Source organism: Rhamphochromis longiceps, linkage group LG7, assembly GCF_057381845.1.
Source record: "Rhamphochromis longiceps isolate RC_006_pf linkage group LG7, R_longiceps_female_GT1.1, whole genome shotgun sequence".
Taxonomy (NCBI): Eukaryota; Metazoa; Chordata; class Actinopteri; order Cichliformes; family Cichlidae; genus Rhamphochromis; species Rhamphochromis longiceps.
In genome coordinates, this window is record NC_140563.1 from 11062292 (window position 1) to 11084111 (window position 21820).

Sequence of the window (21820 nt, forward strand, 5' to 3'; positions counted from 1 at the left end):
TAATGTAAGTTTTTTATTTAAAATATTTTGTATTATCACTACTACATATGGCATTATATAATTTTTGACATTTTTTTCAGTGTCGTCTCAGAGCCTACAGAGGGTAGCCGAGGTTCAGTTTCAAGGGTCACTTGTAAACCCTTTCCCTCTTAGCTTACAAACACACACAGCTACACTCACACACCCCTCTTGTATCCAGTAATATGCTTCACACCTTCCTTCCGTTCAGTATGGAACGGTCAGGGAATTAGCCGTCTTGTGCTCGCGCAATAAGCCAGGGGTTGCGGGAGCGCGCGCGGATTGTCCACCATCTCAGCCCCTCAGGCTGTGCAAATCGCGCGTCTTGTCAATCATCTCCCTGGCGAAGACCTGATCCTCCGCGAGTACTGGTGAGTCCTCTTTTCGCTTTCTTTCATCGGAAGTGCAAATTTTAAAAAAAGCGCGCATCATTTTGCTATCCAGCACTGAGGCATATACAGGTATATCCTATGGTGTCCGATTTATAAGGGTCATTTGGACTTTACCACTCATTTATTTGCAAGTGTTTACAATACCCATGACTTGAGCTACTGCTACTGTTGAAATCCCCCGATGGATGTAGTGGTGCGTGTCAGTGTGCTGAGACTGTTTTTTTCCCCCAAACCACCATCTGCGTGCGCACAACTGTTGCGCCAACGAGCATCCAATTAAACATATTTATCGAATCACCAAAGCAACTGCCCAGGGATTAATTAGTCAAAATGAAAATTAGATAATTTGATGACGTCTCTTGTCGATGTTTTTATGCTGATTTAGATTTAGGCTTCAATGATAGTCTGTAGGCTCGAGTGAAAGTTTGATGCAAGTCATTTTGAGCTCTCCTTGCTGTTGTTGTGCTGGAAAGTAACAAGCGGTTCTTTGAAATTAGCGATGGGTGGGTGCTTCAGGAGAGACAGTATTAGAGCAGCGCCACATTAAAGTTAGTGTGCAGGTACATCTGACCCCCGGCGTCTCGGGTTGAGCTGTCAGCAAGCTTACAGGCCTATAAGCCCCATGCTGAGACACACGCAATTCTGTTGTCACTCCTCCGGTGCCTGCTTTAAAGTTACCAGGAAAGGAGGACAAATACGTCATAAAACAGACTTGGGGGATAAAAGTCAGTAAAAAATATTCAAATAAATAAAACATGAGGAGAATATTAGTAGTCAGGGGCAATCACCACACTATCATTAAGATGCTAATTTATTGATTAAAAGATGAAATCCAAAAAGGATAATTTGGGGGAATAATATTCTCTTAGAAGAGAACTTCTTGACCAATTTTTTTTTTAATCCAGTTGTATTTTGTTTTTGTTTTTCTAGATCTGAGGTCTTAGTTTTGACCTAATAGCTGGAAAGAGGCATAAATCTATAAGAGTGTTGTGGGAGGGGGAAACTGATGTCAGTGGTGGCTTTAGATGATGACAGAAGTGTGGGGAAGGTTTCAGGATCTACGAGAGGAAAGAGGAGAACTGTGTGAATCTAAATCTTAATTGTCACACAGAAAGGAGTTTTAGATGTGGTCCAGCACCCAAGCTCCAGGCTTAATATTTCCAGCAGATTAATGATGGACCTCTGTGGTATGTTAATGGGACATGATTAATTCGGTTAACTGCAAAGTGTGCATAAATATTATTATATATGAACAGTTTTAGCAAGAATCTCAGCCACAGAAGAAATGGCACTATGACTAATAAGCTAATTGAATAGGGCTCAAAATATGGAACATCCAATGGAAATGAAATTAAAACAACAAACCAGACCCGTTTGCAAAATTATTAGAGAGAAATCGAAAACACCCTACCTACATTACATAATTAAACAGACCAATCATAAATGTCCAATAGACCATGTGTAGTCAAACAGGAACATCAATATCTGTTTTGAATGTTTACTTTGTGCTAAAAATGCAGAAGAAAAGAAAGTAACCTGCAATTTTACCTGCAATGTCTTGCCAGTGTGTGTCAAGCTGTGTTTGCTGACTCTTGGATAACTGGGATTATCGTGGATGTTTGTGTATATGTGTAAGGGGATTGACTGTTGAAGTTGTTGTCGTTTTTGTTGTACTCATGCTGGTTTGTTGGCTGTTAGTGTAATTGTGTAACTGGAGGCTTAGTATTTTAGGTTGGTAGGACTTTAATACAATTTTACCAACATACAAAGTGTAATCATGATGCAAACATTGTGACCATTTTCGGTTCCAAGAAGTAATCTTAATATTTAAAAAATTTAAATTTTAAAAATGTTGTGTTCAATCCTTCAGGTAATTTTCCAAGGAAAAGAAATAGCTGGCATTGTTTTTCTGAAGCTCTAATTGGTCAACAGATGAAAGGAATTATAACAAAACATCATCAGTTGGCAACCAAAACTCCAGAAAAAACAGAAGAAGATCCCCTGACCCCCAAAACATTTTTTTAGCGTAGCATCTGAGTAAAAAAAATTTTTTCTTTATATTGTACATCTTTATACAGTAGCACATCAATTATAGCCCTAACTAAGCAAATTACACTGAAAAACATGCTATGATAATTAAAAATATGACAATATACAAATAGTGATAAAGAAAATGTACTGTACTGATCATGCAGGGGGGAAAAACTACATATTGCTTAAAAAATCACTCAGACTGAATAAAGATTTCAAATCAAAACACATATTGAGATGTTTTGGTGACAACATAAAAGTTTTTAAATAGAGAAAGATTTTTTCAGATTTGACATGTTTTAACCTCTTATCAGTTTCAGAAACATAAATATAATAGTATCTCAAAGCACATGGACAATATTATATTGCATCGAAATGGACTGTAACTGTTTTTTGTCAGTTTTTTTGACATGTGATCTTATACTACTATGTTCAGCAATGCTAGTTTTTTCAAACATTTTCCTGTGAGGGGATAGAAGGGAGGAATAAAAACAGAAAGCATTATACTTATTAAACACTTTTTTTTAGGAGAATTCATCAGACAGAGATGAAAGGATGATGCTGTTCTTGGCTGTGCAGAGTGAAATGTAAAGCCGCTGTTAAAATATTAGTCATAGTTTATTATAAAATGTGTTTGTTTTTTCAATTTACGTTTAAGAAAAACTAAATGGACTGTTACATCTTTTGAATAACTGAAGCTCGAAGAAAACAATAATAATGAAAGTGAAATTGACGTATTTAATCTTACGAGCTCTGATCCTGTTTCAGTGCATTAGTATGCACAAACGTGCTCAAAGCAAAGGTCAAATTCGCCTTTTGGTTTCACATGGGCCACAAACCTCACTGTCCTGGGTTGGTGATCACAATGTCTAACTCTTATAGCTGACTTTGTTGCTCTTTGCTATGCCTCACCTGATCTGCTCTAAAAAGACTCAAAAAAAAAAAACCTTCCAAAAGCCTCAAAAAGAGCTGTGTAAAAGTCTACATTGTGCTGAAAAGTTAATGTAGAGTTCCAAGTCAAGCCAAAGAAATGACTCCATATTTTATTTCTGTGAATTCAAGGGATTCACAGCAATAGCGAGAGTGTGAGTCACAGTCTTTCGAGATGCCGCTTCATTCTTTAGCACCAGAGTCTGAGCTCAGCGACCAAATTGTCCCAACAGATTGCAGCCTGTGCTGCTTGGATTGCAGTGTGGGCTTAATCTGAGCCTACAGCTTCAATTGAGTAAAAAAAAGGGAGACAAGACAGCTTAATTTTGGCTTTGAGTTTATCTGTCAGTCCGAAAGAGCCCCTACTGTTTTCTCAGATATATTATTTGACCTTAAATTAAGGATCAATCTAAATATTTCATATTTTCTGCAAAAAGACTGAGAAGACAACATTTGCCTCAGTTTTATTATTTGTTTTTTCCCATACAATAATGATTTTTTATCCCATTGTATACATGAGTGTATATTGTTAGGTCGACAAAAAAAAAGTCTTCTTGACTTGATATATAATTAAATGGGCATTTAAAAAAAACATAATAATTAAAGGTAAATTAAAATAAACCTTGACTCGCTTCCTTGTTCTTTTAATTAGGAGGTCTAATGAATGTTAGATAACATGTCATCACTTTATAAGTTATACTTATAAGTTTTACTTACAGGAATGAGAGCACAAAACAGTTGCATTAAGTTATATATTAATATTCTCCTGGCAGGCCTTTGGCAACACTTAACTCTTGTTTTCTCTTTCATGTGCCCACAGAGGGATGAAACGGAAACGAATGTATGCCCTTAACCACAGCAATGAGTGAGTCATCGTCCTTTCACTCACAGAAGCTTATTTCATTGGCCCGATCACTGTCTGGGCTCGGACTTGACGCCGCCAATGGAGGCCCTGTCAACCTCGATGACAATGACGAGCCTCCACCTCCGGTATGGTTGCACCTGAACGCTGGCTTTAACATCCCACGTCTGTAGCGCATCTTTTCCTCCTACAGCTCTGCTTTCTTATTCTGGAGATGTCACATTTAAACTGTTGCCACGTTGCCTGTACAGTATTCGCCCTAAAATCACAGCCTTTATCTCATCACTCAGCCAAATTATAATATTTGTTTTCTGGTTTGGTAGGAGTCTGGCATTGAGCTTGGCCCTGGGCTTTTTTTTGCTGATGGCAAGAGGAAAGTGGACTACGTGCTTTGCTACAAATACAAAAAAAGGAGAACATCAAAGTCGCGTCTTTCCCTTTCATCTAACGGGAGTCTACCGATACCTATACCAATGCCAATCTCGATACAAGGTCGATGGGAAGCGGAAGCAGAGTCTGGGGAGCCGGGAGCTCATGCGGGAGACGCGGAAGAGTCTAAGCTTACTGAGGAGGAAAAAGCTTTAATGAGGGAGGAGTTTGAAGCAGGCCTGCTGGAGGCTGGGCTACAGATTGAGCGTGATAAGGAGGTGTGTATGTGCTTTTACAGAGCTTTCACAGTGAATATTGTTGTTTACAGCTTTGGACTGCCCTTAAGTGATTCGACCACAAATCCTATGATTGGACAGCTGCCCAGCAGGTAAACCATAAGCCTGCCCGCTGAAGCTAGAAGCCTCGTCTGCACAATAGAATGCTTAATTTCAGTGGTGTATGATTGAATAATAAATTAAAAAATACACAACTAACAACAAAATAGTGCCGGATTTGTTTTTTCATGAACACAATGTACAAAGGGTTTGTTTCTATCCTATTTGTGTCTTTGCACATAAATGCATTTAGTGTGTGATTTTTCTGTCTGTCTATTTGATTGTGCAGAGCTCGTAGGTTAAATTGGCTGCTGTTTTACATGGGGATTAAGAGCATTGATTGTAAGGGCGAAGCCAAAGGCCAGATTATAGGACCTTATTAAACAGTGAGTTAATACTGTGAAGCGTGTGCTGGCTGCCACATACATGTATTTGGCTGCGACTAGTAAGTATTTATATGTAAAGGAATAGTGTGCTTGATCATGTCTTAGCTATAACATCGAAAGGTTTTTTGTTATTAAAGCTAGCAATAACATTATTATGTTTTACAATATTCATTACTTGTCCCCATTGAGGCTCAGGATACATGTGAAAAAGGCTGTTACGGATTTACTGCTGTAAATGCACAACATAGCCATATCTGGGAGGTGATGTTTGAGCTTGTGATGCTGTACCTGCCTAGCAATGTGGTCACTGCAGTAATTGCTTTGGCAGACAGGAAGACAGAGCTCAAGAAGCTCAGTAACTGACCACATTTCGTATTATCAGAACCGATAATTGGGTACATCATTGCAATTTGCAGGAAAGCGTCCCAACAGTTATCTGCAATTTTCCATACTTTGCAGGATTGAGTGGTCCTGGATTTGTGATAATGGGATTTCTTACAAAACAGCTTCATCAAATATAATCAAATGTGTCATCCTGACAGGTTTAGAGAAGCATATATTTTAGTTATGAATGTAATTTTTTGCCATCTTCACATTTCTAATGACTCTCTCTGGCAATATGTGTGCTGATGTGCAGAGGTCAAACGGCATGGGGTTTATTCGACTGCACATCCCATGGTCAATACTGAGCCGAGAAGCGGAGCTGCAGAAGATCAAAGTCGCAGTAAAAAAGGTCAGCAGTTTCACGCAGTCAGTAACATATCTTGGTCAGTGAAATTCCAGTTTTATTTAGTACATTTTGAGCTTTTTTTTTGAGATTTTTAATTTGGTTCGGGGACTTGCAGTTTGGAAAACTGTGGAAAATGACCAAGTAGCTTTGATCAAAATGTTTTTCATGTGTGTCGTCTTTCTGTAGAAATGTGAATTGCGGAAACGGACAGGCATTGCTGGGATGTGGGATTCTGTTGCCACTAAAATCAACACACCATTTCAGCCGGACGTCCCCGATTTTGACATCCAGAGGGACTCCCAGACACGCGTCAATTTTAAAACCCTCAAACACCCTTTTATCAGAGACAAACTCCATCTGTGAGTACATAGATGATCACACTTACTGGTGAATAATAAGGACAATCTTAGCTTTGGACACACATAGTTTTATTGGTGACTGAAAAATCAAAGTGGTATTCAGTAGGTATTATATTTTAATATAAAGATAATTCAGAACTTTGTATGCCACTGAAACACGCAAAAAAGGAACTTGCCATTCGCAAAACTTTTGAGAACAGCCTTTATTTTTAACTCTAATTTATTTTGTCCCTACAGCTATGACATCAAGTCAACAGAGACTCTGTTTGACAATGCGACGCGGAGCAGAATAGTGAGTCCGGGAGTTTTTGTCATGAAAAAAAGATTCTGAAATCTAAAGTTTAAATATAAATGAGCTCACTTAAAATTTCTATACTATGTTACGTGTGCTTCTAGGTAGCTGAGATTATTTCACGTACTACTTGCAGACACTCTTGCCAAACTACCGGTGAGATCTACTTTTTTTCTGTTTCATATTGTTCAGAGTCATGCTGACAGTCGTAGCTAAACTGCCTGTGTGTTACATTACCTTCTTGTGTTGTAAGGCATCAACTCTTTACTGGCTCGGGGTGTCTATGTTGCTGCTTTCCCTCTGCATGACGTAAGTAAAATGAAGACCTCTGCTTGAAGTGCTTTTGTTCTGCTCAGTTACTGTATATAAGTAACAAAAAAATGTACAACTCCTAAAAACCTCATCTTCACTCAATCCTGTGGATTTAATATGATTTAAAGTAAACAACTATGTGTCTTATAAAGAGCTGATCACTTTTTCTGTTTTAGGGGTCATTCACAAGGAGAGGACGGAAAGATCAGAGAAATGATAGACAGGTGAGTTTTCTCTAACTGGATGTGGATAAGCATGTGTTGACAAAATGTTTTTTCCCTCTGGAACATCCTTGATGACGTCGATGGAGGTGATACATTCATTTAAGGGATAAAATCTTTGCTGTTGCTAACCAAGCTTCAGAGCGCTTAGGCGCTAACATATTTTAAAAATAATACAATGTACAAATCTATATGTGATCCAGTAGTTTGAGTTCTTTCATACATAATCAAATCTTAATACAGTTTGATTATTTACTATCAACACCCTGGGTGAGGTCCACAGGTCTGACATTTATAATGAAAGGCCTGAAAACATTGCATCTGACATTTTAGTTATTAACTGTTATAAACTTTTCTGTCATGTTCTTGTGCATCTTTCAGCTCCTCCATGAAGAATGGGCTAACTATGGAGTCATGCATAAATACCAGCCTGTAGATCTTATCAGGTACTGAGCTATGAATTTCTAGCTATAGCTTTAGCTTTTAGTGTATTGTTCATTACAGCCACTAATACTGATCTTTAAGAAACAATATAGGTGTTTAAGGCTTGCCATTATCATTATTATTATTATTATAGATGAGATGCCAAGTCAAAGTTTTAAACTAAAAGTACTAATTCTACTATTAATAATAAAGTTCATAGATGTGCCAAGTAAACGTTAAGGTTTCTAATGTTTCTCAGGTGAGATCAGTTTTTTCTTGTGTTTTTAAATTGAACACCGCTTGAGTCTAAAATAGCATATGTCCTTGGCTCTTCACATTTCCACTTGACAAAAATGTATAGCCTGCACGTTGCTCCTTTGTTTACAGAAAGTACTTTGGAGAACAGATTGGGTTGTATTTTGCATGGCTGGGTGTTTATACTCAGCTCCTCATCCCTCCTTCAGTACTGGGCATCATTGTCTTCCTATACGGCATACTTACTGTGGATACCAATGTGCCAAGGTGGGTAGATACTAATTAGTCTTCAAATCTGTTTGTGCTTATCAAAAGTGTATTACTGACACACAGTGTTAATGTTATTATGCATGTGCTGTTTTAACATGTGTATTTAAGTCAGGAGACGTGTAATGACAGCTTGAACATCACCATGTGTCCACTTTGTGATGGCGTGTGCGACTACTGGCGTCTGAGTTCGGTGTGCTCATTGGCCCGAGCTTCATACCTGTTTGACAATGGAGCCACTGTCCTCTTTGCTATTTTCATGTCTCTGTGGGGTAACTATACACACTTTAATGCATATCCCTGTTACAGCATACGCAGTAAGTTTTAACACAGCAACTCCAGTAGATAGACAGACATTTAATAAACACTTAGATTTCTTAATTCAACTTTCAGTTTACCCAGATATACATTTTAAGATATGAAGCTACTTATTTTGTAAAAAAACAGGCTTATTTAATTTTCTGAACACATTCACATTTAGGATATGTTTGTGAATAAATTTCCTGCCAAAATAGATTTTTTTTAACCTAGTGAATGCAAATAATTTTTTTTAAATCGTTATATTTTTTTTAATTTCTCTGAATTCCTTATGTTCATTTTTTTGTAGCTGCATGGTTTCTTGAGCACTGGAAAAGGCGGCAGATGTATCTGAAACATACGTGGGACCTGACGAGCCTCGAGGATGAGGAGGTAATGAAGTAGATTTGGCATATTGTACAATTAAAAAAAAAACTATGCTCTAATAACTGAAAATGAAAATCAATCAAATTATTACGTAATTTTATTTTTTCACTTTCTATTTTTATAACCCATGTAAGTCAAGCCCAGAGTTTTAACCTCTTGACACTTGACGGCAGGGATAAGTTGTGGTTTACCTTGTAGATTATCATTTGTTTCAGAACACCGCCCATCCCCTACATACACATACCTGTAGGCACCCATGTATCCATGTGTTTAGGGTGTTAAGTGTGGTAATGGGATTGGCGAGTTCTTAAAGGGTATTTCCTGGATAGTATGACAAAGCAGGGTCATAACATACACAGACACAGCCTAGAACAACTATAGCTGTTTGAACTTCGCTTGAGATTATCCAGCGGACGTACATGAGAATGTACCCTGACCAGCCACTTCATTAGGTACTCCTGCTATCCAATCGCATAACATCAGCTCCATTCATCCACTCCATCCATTTAAACATATAGACGTTAGGCAACATGCTCTGCTAAAATTCAAACAGAATGGGGAATAAAGTGATTTTAAACATGTCATGGTTATAGATCTCAGATCCAAGATCCAGGTCCAAGTATCAAAAACTGTTTACTTTAGTTTTTTACTGGGATTTTCGCCCGCAAACATTTCTAAAATTTAAAGAGAAGGATCCAAAAGTCCAAAAGAGAAATATCCAGAAAATGCCATACTGATGCCAGAGGTCAGAAAGGCAACAGTAACTCAAATCACGACTTGTTACAACCAAGGAATGCAGAAGAGCATCTCTGAGTGCACAACACATCAAACCTTGAAGTGGATAGCTGCCACTCCTGTCAGCTGGGAACTACAAACTGAGGCTGCAGTTACTCTGGGCTCACCAAAGGTGCACAGTAGAAAAAAAAATGGTCCATATCTACTGCAACATTTGGATGGCAGGGTCAGATTTTGAAACATGAGCAACAGAAAGACTCTGTCATGCCTTGTGTCAACGGTTCAGTTTAATGATGTAGGTGATATCTTCTTGGAACACGTTTAGCTCCTTAGTACCACTTAAGCATTGTTTAACACCACAGCCTGCCTGAATATAAGTCTATCCTTTTATGACCATGTTATTCTGATGGCTGCTTCCCCCAGAATAACATGCCATGGCCCACAGCTTAAATAATCTCATACTGGTTTTTTGAACATCACGAGGGGTTCATTATGCTCAAATGGTCTCCACAGACACCAGATCTCAATTCAATTGGGGACCTTTGGGATGTGGTGGGATGGGAGATTGCCATGTTGAATTTGCAGCCGACAAATCTGCAGCAACTTGTGTGATGCTGTCATGTTGATATCGACCAAAATCTCTCAGGAAGGTTTCTGTCATCTTGTTAAGTCTAAGGCTCAAGTGGGTCTTTACCAGAGACTAGCAAGGTGTACTGAATAAACTAGCCAATGAGTGTGTCTTAGAAATAGTTGAAATTCATGAAATTCATAGCAATGACATGTGGCCCCTCCCCAGAACCGTCCATCCATCTTTTTTTTTTCCAAATTCTTATTCAAATGAACTATTTTTGAATAAATATATAACACAGAGAATTATCTGTTGTGTGTTACAGAGTTCATGAACAGCATTCATTTATGAAAACAGCTAATCTTTCTTACTCTCTCTCTTCCCTTTCTAACTGTGTGTGCATATCTGTCTCTGCCTCTTTCATTCGTCACTTTGTCTCCTGCCCGAAGGAGCGAGTCCAGGTGGGCAGGTTTCTTTACCCGCAAGTTTCTGTAGCCATTTTTTATGCATTGTGAAATAAATTCATTGTTAATGTTTTAATGTGTTGGCATTTAATGGGTTGTGTATCTACAGTTAAGAATTTTAATACTAAACATCAGCAATTGAAAAACTCAGTTAATGGTCACAGTTGCAGATTGAAATCACTTACATTAAAGGTGTAAATAATTCACACAAAATAAATGGTTTTGTAATGGCAGATGCCAGACATTAGTGCATGTGTTTTAAATGTGTGTGTGTGTGTGTGTGTGTGTGTGTGTGTGTGTGTACTGCAGGAGGAGCTGAGACCTGAATATGAAGAAGCACTGCAGGAGAAAAAAGCCAAGATGAAAGCACAGTCTGCAAAAAAGGTATAATGTGTGTTTTTATTCACATTCAGTTTTATAACTTGCCACACAAAAGACACAGATTTCACTCACTCACTGTGTCTTTTTTCCTCTGTTGCAGATGACTCAGTCTGGGGACGGTAGAGATGGAGAAACAGACCAGATGCTGGCCTACCAGGTATCACTACACTGCCCTGAGTGACAGGACATTTTGTGGACAGAGCTGCTGGGGGTAAAGGGCAGGGCTGTATTTAAACTTCTTTCATTACTGCTAGCAGATAATGTCACTCCCCGATTTACTTTATTCTCAATGAAGTTAAGTGAATTACTGCCAGAAAAGCAAATCTTACAGTTTATCTGGGTTTTTCATATATTGTAGATTTAATATAGACTACCTGTGTGTGTATGACTTTATGTTGGTTCATAATAAACCCCCCTACACCTACTGTGGATGGTTGAGTCCAAAGCAGCTTACCTGCCTGAGATTAGCCCAGATTACTGTTGGAGAGGGAAAAGGGAGCAGAGGAAGAAGGGGAGGGGATTTCTGTCCTTTGAGATGGCAAACACGCACCTGCCAGACAGAAACAAAAACGTGTGTGCATGTGTGTGTGTAGAACATGTGCAGTGCATTAATGCACAGTGCTAACTCATATACCGATGATGAGAACAAAAATAATATGCATGTTTTCTTGGCAGCAAGAGCCCGAGTCACTGGACATAGAGGATCACATGCCAGGTTATCTCATCAATATATCCACCTTACTACTGCTGGTACTGCAATCATACTTTCTTCTTATTCTCACATTTCTATCTTTCTTTTTTGTTGATTTGATTTCTTAAGGGAGATTATTATTATTATTATCATTATTTGTATTTTTATTTGTTTGTATTTAACAGTAATCAGAAGGTTTTTATATTTTAATATAAACTTTAAAGTTTTTATAAACTTTTTGTGTCTTCAGATATTCATCACCTTCTCAGCGGTGTTCGGGGTGGCAGTTTACCGCATCTGCATGCTGAGTGTGTGGTCCATGAACCCTGATCCGGAGGCCAAGGCCAGCGTTAGGATGACAGTCACAACCACAGGCATCATCCTCAATATGCTGGTTGTTCTGGTGTTGGAAGAGGTCTACGGAGCGATCGCCGTGTGGCTAACTGAGCTTGGTACTTTTTTAATGCTGTTAGAAAGTTTAATCATTGAAATTGTTTAAATTGGAGACAGAAAGCAGTAAAATCTTGAAGGTAAAACAAGTTATAAAACTGGACACTCACCACCAAACATAATTTACTACTCAAGAAAGTAAGGCATTACACATTACCGCATTTTCCTGAATTTATATTACTTGATTACTCCCTGGAGAAAGTAATTCATTACAGTACTTGTTACATTACTTTTGTGTTACCTGAAACTCATTGTCACAAAATTATCAGTTGACAGTATAAACCTGAGGCTACAGTCTCACACTCCAGCACATAACCTCATCCTAAGCAGGTGAGGTGTGAAGACACACATGTGATCTATCTTTATATGTATGAACACAAAACTGGCAACACAGCACAGAGATGAAAACCACCCGAAGCCACAGTGATTCTATTCTAGAAACATCTTTACTGATTATAACGGTGTCACTGTTGTTGAGACAGCTCTAACATTGTCCACTCTGTTTTACAAGATCTGTCTTTAAGCCTTCTGCTGTTTGAGTTTTAATTTTCATGTAACTAACTGTATCATCTAACACGATTAGATACTTCACCATGTATTTTAGTACAACAGGTCTTGGTGATATTGTTAGTGAAACGTAACCAGTATAAAGAAACTGATGATGCAGGTGATGTGTTTAAAGTTGTAATTGGAATTAATAGAATTAAGTCATGTCTCAACAGAACTTCCAAAGACAACGGAGGAGTTTGAAGAGAGACTAATATTCAAGTCCTTCTTCCTCAAATCCATGAACGCCTTTGCACCAATTTTCTATGTGGCCTTCTTCAAGGGCAGGTCTGTATTTTTGTCTTTCTTCACAAGCTCATAAAGTGACCTGGGGTCCCATTTGATGTGGGACTACACAGCATTTTTATTCTTTGTCTGTCGTCTCACAGGTAGAGATAATTAACCATTTTGATTGTCACCAGTTTTCTAAAATTAGCACTGCAGGAGAGATACTTTTCTAATGTCTGGCTTGTATCCAATGGCTGTGAAGCAAACAGGGAAGGCTGTAATCATGGGTCGAGTGCAGGTTAACCTGTTGCCGTCTTTTGCTGCCCAAGATACAGCCAACAGGGAAAAATGCGAGTGACCACAAAGTCATAATGGAGTACTATCACTTTCAATCTTTTGTCATCTCACTTATGCCAGTGTTTAGTTAAAAAATGGTGAAAGAATACATTTTTATACAGTTTTAATGGCAATAGTTATGCAGACTGTGACAGAGTATGATAGAAATTAAGCTGTTGAAATTGCATAAGGCAACACAATCTTTCTCTTCCTATATGGTTAATGTATTTACTTAGCAAAGGAATGGAAAATTGCATTCAAATTAAATATATTTCCTCTTCATATGCTACATTTCATATATATTGTCTCACACAAACATACTCTTTGCCCCATGATTAGTTTGCTGAGATGAGTTTGTCCTACTCACTCTGCACTGTGTGTCTTCATTCCTTTATCACGTGACTTGGTCCTCTCCTCATACAGGTTTGCTGGGCGGCCTGGCGATTATGTTTATGTCTTTGGAGACTATCGCATGGAGGAGGTTTGTTGCACTACACACATCAGTGATTATTGTTTTGTGTATGTACGTGTAAGATAAATGATCTGTAGTCTTTTATGTAAATGTGTGTTTTGCCTTCTACAGTGCGCCCCTCCTGGCTGCCTCATTGAGCTGTGCATCCAGCTCAGCATGATCATGCTCGGAAAACAACTCATCCAAAACAATGTGTTTGAGATACTCGTACCGTAAGTGTTCCCAGATACTGCTTAATGTACAGAATTTGAATCTGTAATTTGACTCTGTAAATATATCTTTTCTGTTTTACAGTAAGTTGAAAAAGATGTACAGAACAATACAGGAACAAAAAGGAAAGAATAGAGGAGCAGAAGATGAGGACAGTGAAACAGAGGAGAAGCGACCGAAACAGCAGTTTGACAAGGATTTCACCCTCGAACCGTTTGAAGGTGTCAGTCCAGAATACATGGAAATGAGTAAGTCTCTTCTGGTCCCTTGGATATATATTTATTCACAAAATCATTCAATACTGCAACGAACCTGCATTAACATGTAACCATGTGTGCATGTCTTGACATATACAGTAATCCAGTATGGGTTTGTGACTCTGTTTGTGGCCTCCTTCCCGCTGGCACCAGCGTTTGCGCTGCTCAACAATGTCATCGAGATTCGCCTCGACGCTGCAAAATTTGTCACCGAAATCCGGCGTCCCGATGCTGTGAGGTGCAAAGACATAGGTACAGATTTCACATGTGCTCATGTCCTCTCTGTCTTCCTCTGTGTGAATGTGACACTAAAAAAAACCCTATCCCTAAATTTCTAATCAAGTTCTTTTTCTTTCCTTTCTTTTACATGAATACACGCATGCCCACACACATTGATACACATGGATTGACACACTTCTTTCCTCCCCTTTGTCTCTTTTCATGTGCATGCTATCTCCAGGGATTTGGTACAACATCCTTTGTGGAATCAGCAAATTCTCTGTCATCACCAATGTAAGTGTGTGTGCGTGTATGAGTCTTCTCTCTATAACCTTTGACTTCTGGCAGAGAAGTGTATACTGAAGGGAACTCCAGTTTAACTGCAACTTAATGCTGCTGCTATGTCCTTGCTGAATAAATGCAAATGTTCAGTCCATCGAATTAAATTCTGTTTACTGAAATTCATAATATTGTAACAAGGCACTCTATGGCAGCTAGAGGTGTGGCACAATTTGCAGGTCTCTGAGCTCAAAAGCAAATTTAATGCAGCTTTAAATTATTTTAATTGCTCATATACTTGAATTTGCAGTATACTTAAAATCTTCCTCCTTTCACTTTGATGCTGGTTTGCAGCATTTCTGTGTCATAGCATAGAAATGCTGCAAACACATGTGGAACAGTTGTAACAAAGTGTACTTTTAAACATATAATATAATATAATATAATATAATATAATATAATATAATATAATACAATATAATATAATATATAATATAATATATAATGTAAGTTGCAAATTGAAATAGTCGGGACTTTTTTGGTTGGCTCTTTTAGAGGTCTACAAATTTCACAACAGACATGCAACAAATTAAATTTTTAAAACTACTGATTTCCTTTTTTATTTGTCACTCATCTTGTCACTGGTGTTACCATATTCTTTTGGCAAGTTTAAAGGCTTTACAAAATATTATTCCTCAGCCTCTTTAGGATAAGGAAACAAGATTTCATTTTATTATTTACAGTTTGGTTTGTTCAGCTTGTGGCTGTTTGACATTTGTTTATTTGTGTATTTGCTAATAACAATATAAATATTAGAGTTACAGTTAAAAATGAATAATAACGCAATCCTATATATCCTAACCCACACAGTTACTAATTACTAATGTGTCGAAATCAAATATTAAACACCTTGCTTGATGTGATCGGAAAAAAAGCCCCACTCAGTTTGGAGATACCAAACAAAAGGAGGATTAATAATGAGAAAGAAATGTTTTCTGTAAATTGGAGTCATTAATTTAATCAGTTTTTATTTTGTTCTTTTTCTTACAATTCACTAAAGGTAAGGTAAAATCTTAAACTAAACCTTTTTTATGAAATTATAAAATAAAAGAGAAAAGTTCTTATAAATGAAAAGAGGCATTGGTCTTATTGTGAGCAATTCAGTAAATATGTCAGAGGAAATGCTGGGAATTGAGTGATGTCATCACTATCATTTTTTCTTTCAAAATAATACACTTTTTTAATATGAAAACATCAGGGGAATAATACTTTCTTTATATATATGTTTTTAGATTTTGTCTACAATTCATTTTGTTATGTCACGTTTATTGTATGTTTGATAGTTATGTAGATATTATTGCATTTTAAATGGTGAAAAAAAAACCCCACTTTTTAAAACAAAACATGCTGCTTACCACTATCCTTTATTGTGTGGTGGAGCACTCATCTGTGGTGCTTGGATCTATATATAAACTGCTTTCGGCTAATTTATTCTCAAAGGGATGCCACAGCTCGACGTGTTTGTTTTGGCAGATTACACCAGAAACCCTTCCTGACAATAATATATTTGACAAATCTTGTCAATTTGATGGCTCAGGTATAATTGTTCAAATCACATATTGTAATATTTTAACACAGACATAAATCAAAAATTTAATTAAAACACCAAATTATTTTTAAAGTGTAATATTTCTTTAAAAGCTACAGACAAAAAAGTAGACAGTATTACCAATGTTACGTTATTCTTATTATTGGACCATAAAGTTATTTATTGCTAATGTAACTTTCACCCCTTGTTTGTCTTTCTAGGCATTTGTCATCTCCTTCACATCAGAGTTTGTTCCACGAATGGTTTACCAGTACATGTACAGCGCTAATGGCACCATGAGCGGATACACGGAGCACTCGCTGTCCTACTTCGATGTCAGCAACTTCCCCTCTGGCACAGCGCCAAACACCACCCTTATCACTGGAGTATCCATGTGCAGGTCAGAGTCACTCTATTAACCTTGACCTACCTGGAACTTTCTTTAAATCCTTTAGTCCAGCAGCTTAGCGCTTTACCTGGAACATATACAAAAAGACTTCCTCAAGATTTCCACATTTTGTCATGTGTCAGATTCATTTTTCATCAGTCTTCATGGATACTTGAAAATTACAAAGCAAACTTTTTTTGAAGGTATTGTTAAATGTATTAAAGATAACAATTTACTTCAGTATTCAGACCTTACAGGGCTATAATTGAGCTCTGGCGCATCCTGTTAAAAATTAATGAGATGTTTCAGCAACTTAACTGGGTACAGCCTATATGAAAAGGCACACACCTGTCGATATAAATTCTTCCTGTTGATGGTGGATGTCAGATTGAAGGCCAAACCGTAGCGTATCCTGTATGATAGTGGCTTATCACAGAGCAGACGCTGAGGGACATACTGTGATTCATGCTCATATCCATCCAGTATCCGCTTCAAAATTTCCATCCATCCATTCAGCCACACAGCCAGCAGTTTTCTTAACGGATTATTCCTCTCTCAGTCTATCTCACTTGTCATTTGGCGAGAGGCAGAGTGTATCCTGGTTAGGTTGGCAGTTCATCACATGGCCAACACATAGAAACAGACAGACAGTTTAGAATCACCATTTAACCTAACATGCATGTCTTTTAAGCTGTGCATGGAAATTCAACACCTAAGAGAAAATCACGCAGCGCCAGGGAGAGCATATCTGCATCGTCTCCCAGCCCCTCGTGGACTTGTTCACACATTTAAATAAAGAGCGAGTGGTCACTATGAAAGATCCTTATGTGGAGATGGGACCATCACTGGTGTAGCAGTCCACCAATCAGGCCCTCGTGGTAGTGTAGCAAGTTTTGGAGCAGTTTCTTATCAAGCAGTTTATAGTTTTGTTTGGAGAAAATAGATCCGACTTCATTAACACTGTCTGTACAGACTAAGGCACTCGTGACAACGTAATGCAATGGGGATGTTTATGTTTTGTTTTTTGTTTGTTTTTATTACAACAAGGCGTGGAAGACAAGACGGGATAGTGATAAAGATGCTTGCAGAAAAAAATGTTAATTTTCAGTGAAAGTCTTTTGCAACCGATGACAAATAACCACCCCAAACACAAAAACACGGCCTAGAATGACCCAACCACAGGCAAGACCTGAGAGACGGGAACGTGGCTGTGCAGTGACACCAGGCAGTTCTGCCAAGAAGAATAGGCGAAGCTTCCAAAACAATCATGTGCCAAACTTGTAAGATCATTCCAAAGAAAGGCCGTGACTGTTGCCAAAGCTGCTTTAACCAAGTACTGAGAGAAACTTCTGAATGCTTAATGTATATAAAATGGGACGTTTCAGGCTTTTGTTTTAGTGCATTTACAAAACATTCATAAAACTTTTTGTGGAGTATTTGTGTGGAAATTAATAAGAGGTTAGAAAAAGAAGTATAAGAATCAATTTTGAGATTTGAAAGGATTTGAATTGTTTTTATTTTTTACTGTAAATGTGTGCAAGGATGAGTTTTAAGAAATTGTCAAATCTTGGCTTGGATAGCTTTTAGCTTTTTTGTGTGTATTTTTTTCCGTGCTCTCACATGTTTCTCTGTGCTAATACTCACAGTGTATATTTCTGTCAGGTATAAAGACTACAGAGATCCTCCGTGGGCAACAGATTCATACACCTTCTCTAAACAGTACTGGTCTGTCCTGGCTGCAAAACTGGCCTTCGTAATTTTCTTCCAGGTATCAATATTACTTAGCTACAGTAGGACATATGCTACACTTAGTCTGAAAGGATATCTCCAGCTCTGTTTTTACTTAAATCCATGAATAGCTTTCTATCCCGCTGATATGTGACTTCTCAAAGGATGTTAATATAATGTATAGATAAGTAGAGATGCACCAGTCCAACTTTTCCTCTTCTGATATTTGCTGATAGTTTTTATCTGACAGTAGTGTTGTCTTTGATATTAAGTTGGATAATTTATATTAATATGTCCTCTATTTCACTGTGACCAGACCTATTTATCTGATATTTATCTGTTTATAATAAAAAGTGATCTCAGTGAGTGTGCAAACTGCCTAATGGCATTCAGTGTTAATCCAGCAAAATAGTGCTTTCTTACCTATAGGCAGCCTCGCCTCTGTCAGTGCGCCCCAGGGCAGCTGTGGCTACAATGTAGCTTGCCATCACCAGTGTGTGAATGTGTGTGTGAATGGGTGAATGACTGAATGTAGTGTAAAGCGCTTTGGGGTCTTTAGGGACTAAGTAAAGCGCTATACAAATACAGGCTATTTACCATTTACCATAGGTACCTTTAAAAAAATTATTTTAACAAATACATTTTTGGCTTTCAAAACTATTTAACCCTCTTTAAAAATAAAAATCTAAACTCTTGTTACTTGTTTTTTCTATCAGAACCTTGCCATGTTCCTCAGCATGTTAGTTGCCTGGATGATCCCAGATGTACCACGATCTCTGCGGGAACAGCTGAAGAAAGAGAACATGTTGCTGATGGAGTTTCTGCTGACTCAAGACCAAGAAGCACGTGCCAAAACTCACTCCACAAAACCCTCAGCCCCCTACTTCCCCACCAACATAGACATTGTGGTGGAGGCACCACCAGAAAATCAAGAAGAAGTACAAGTGGAGGAAGAGGAAGTGGTGGGGGTTGAGATCAATTTGGATGCAAGGAGCAGAGATAGTGACAGTGATCCAGAGATTGGAAATGTATTGGTAGAAGGTGGAGTAAATGGTCTAGAAGAGCGAGGAGATGAAGGTGAAGAGGAAAACAGAGAGGCCGAAGGAACAGAAAAGGAAGGAGAAGGAGATGTTAAGGAGGAGGATGGGAAGGAAGAAGGTGGAAAGGAAGAGTTTGAGCAAGAGGAAAGTGATGAAAAGGAGAAAGGAGGGCAGAGAACAAATGAAGATGAAGCAAAGGAAGTTGAGAATGAAAATTTTACTGTAGATCTGGACGTCTTCATGAGTGAGCTGGGCCTCTTAGGTAAGAGGAGACAATTTAATAACAGAGCACAAGTTCTTCTTTCTTTGTTCATCTTGTCTGTGAAACATATTGTCTGCATCGTACAATTCATTTTTTTGTTTTTTGTTATATAGATGAAGAACCCTCATCGGGCACAATTAAAGATATGGAGCTTCCCCGCTCAGGCTCCAAACAAGAATGCCAGAAAGATGCTGAACCTCTGTCACATTCATCGTGTAAAAGAGGATCATCCCAGAGTCTGAAGATCTCCACGGAAGGGATTACAACAACAGATGATGAAACTAAGAGCTTCTCATTAATTGCACCTCCTCCCAGAGAGCCAGGCTCAAAGGCCAAGGCCCGATGCTCCACCCTGCCTTCTCGCCACAGAGGGGCTGAGGCTTGCTACAGCCTGCCAAGGCCCAGCCACTCCACCAGCCTCACCAGGTTCCAGCAGAAGTCCACACTTATTCCCCTGGTTTCCCTGGACCCTTCATCATCAGCTTCGCCCAGCCCATTATCTCCCACACACACACAGGCATCCGCATCATCTACACAGCCTCTACTTGCCCAACAGCACAAAGCCTCAACTGAACTGTTTGTGCTGAAAGGCCCTCCACCCCAACAGCCACGCTCCAGGGCCAAAGCCCGGTGCTTAACCCTGCCTCCAAGACAAAGAGCACAGGGTCCTGAGGAGCACTCTAAAAAGCCTAGCCATTCCACCAGCTTTACAAAGCTGGAAGACCGTATCCCGCCTTCCCCCAGTGAACTGAAGCGCAACAGACCAGTATGAGGAGAGCTGCAAGGCGAAGTGGAAGAGAAGGAGGGTGGAGGAGGGAGGGAGAGGACTATTCAGATAACCTTCTCCTGTCTGTGCCTGGAGGCACACCCTTCAGTCCCCACTGCATATACCTGTGGTGTGAAAGGAAACATAAATGGAAACTCCTTTTTATCATGTTACTCCTCATTATACTGCTCAGTGGTTTAGGGCTAAACCTAACAATGGGGGTGCTGGGCAATTCAGAGAAAGACTGCTCTGAAAGTCTCCTTGCTATGACCTGTGAAAAAAAAACCACTGGACCGTATTCTGTTTTATTTCTGTGTATATTTTTGGGCTGTTCTTTTTTGCCTACACTCACATCTCAGTAGCCAATGCTCCTCTGTTACTTCCAGTCCAACACATGCAGCAGTGCTGCCTTGTAGGCCAGCTGAAGATGAAACTGTATTCATTGCAGCTAGAATCAGCTCATGTGCTTTTAGATTTACGTTTATCTTTAGATGTTTTGATATATAAACACATGAACTTATAATAAAAGACCCCCATGTTTTTCATGTTTGTTCTTCATTGTAAAGTTGTGTAGTAACCTCAAGGCTGTTTTTCCTTGGACAAGGGCTTTGATTATTGACAGGAAACACTTAAATATTATACTGATCGCAGCTGATTTTAAAGTCAGTATTTGTTATGGCTGCCTTTAACGTAGCCTATGCTCTATAAGGCAAGCTTTTTTATAATTTCTTTAAGTAGTCTTCAGGAATAGTTCTCCGGGCTAACTGAAGGACATCCAAAGCTCTCCTTTGTATGTTTGCGTCCTTTGTGTTTCATTCTCTGGTAAGATAATCCCACACTGCTTCAATGCTCTGGGGAGGCCAATCTATGACTGATAGTGCCTCGCGGTGTGTTTTTACTTCACTGGCAGTGTGTGCACACCATGCCAAAATGTTTTTGTTTTTTATTATTATTGTAGAGTCAACTTAAGAAAACCTGGAGAACTATTGCTCAAGACCTCTTTAAAGAAATATGAGAGAATCTGGCACCTTAGAAGCAAAATGTAAATAAGTGAGGGGTGTTTAAGACTTTTCGCACAGTTTTGTATGAATCATATAATGGTTTACATGTTGACCTAACAAGATTTTATTCCTGGGAGGAGACACAAATCTCTTTGATGTTGTGTCAGGAAGGGCAAAATAAATAAACAGATCAAAATCAAAATATACCCACTGAAATATTCAGTTACCTGCTATGACGAGTAAAAAAGCAGCTTGTTCTTCTCTGAGAAAGCAAACTGAACAAAAGTGTTCAGCAGACCCACCACTACATTTATAACACGTCACTCATGTACAGTATATTGACAA

The 21820-nt window shown here is 38.6% G+C and overlaps 1 protein-coding gene across 1 annotated transcript; it reads left to right on the plus strand.

Annotated features, from left to right (window-relative positions):
- The first annotated feature begins 211 nt into the window (after positions 1-211).
- ano2a (anoctamin 2a) lies at positions 212-21393 on the plus strand. The gene is made up of 28 exons (XM_085412136.1): positions 212-389; positions 4192-4361; positions 4557-4880; positions 5961-6056; positions 6240-6412; positions 6650-6704; positions 6809-6860; positions 6958-7013; positions 7193-7240; positions 7619-7683; positions 8048-8182; positions 8294-8454; positions 8790-8872; positions 10619-10630; positions 10943-11017; positions 11115-11171; positions 11690-11764; positions 11956-12157; positions 12878-12989; positions 13689-13746; positions 13849-13949; positions 14032-14195; positions 14304-14456; positions 14665-14717; positions 16512-16690; positions 18341-18446; positions 19123-19708; positions 19822-21393. Exons 2-28 carry the CDS (start codon positions 4215-4217, stop codon positions 20478-20480), a joined length of 3987 nt encoding a protein of 1328 aa, XP_085268262.1. The 5' UTR covers positions 212-389; positions 4192-4214; the 3' UTR covers positions 20481-21393.
- The last annotated feature ends 427 nt before the right edge of the window (positions 21394-21820 follow it).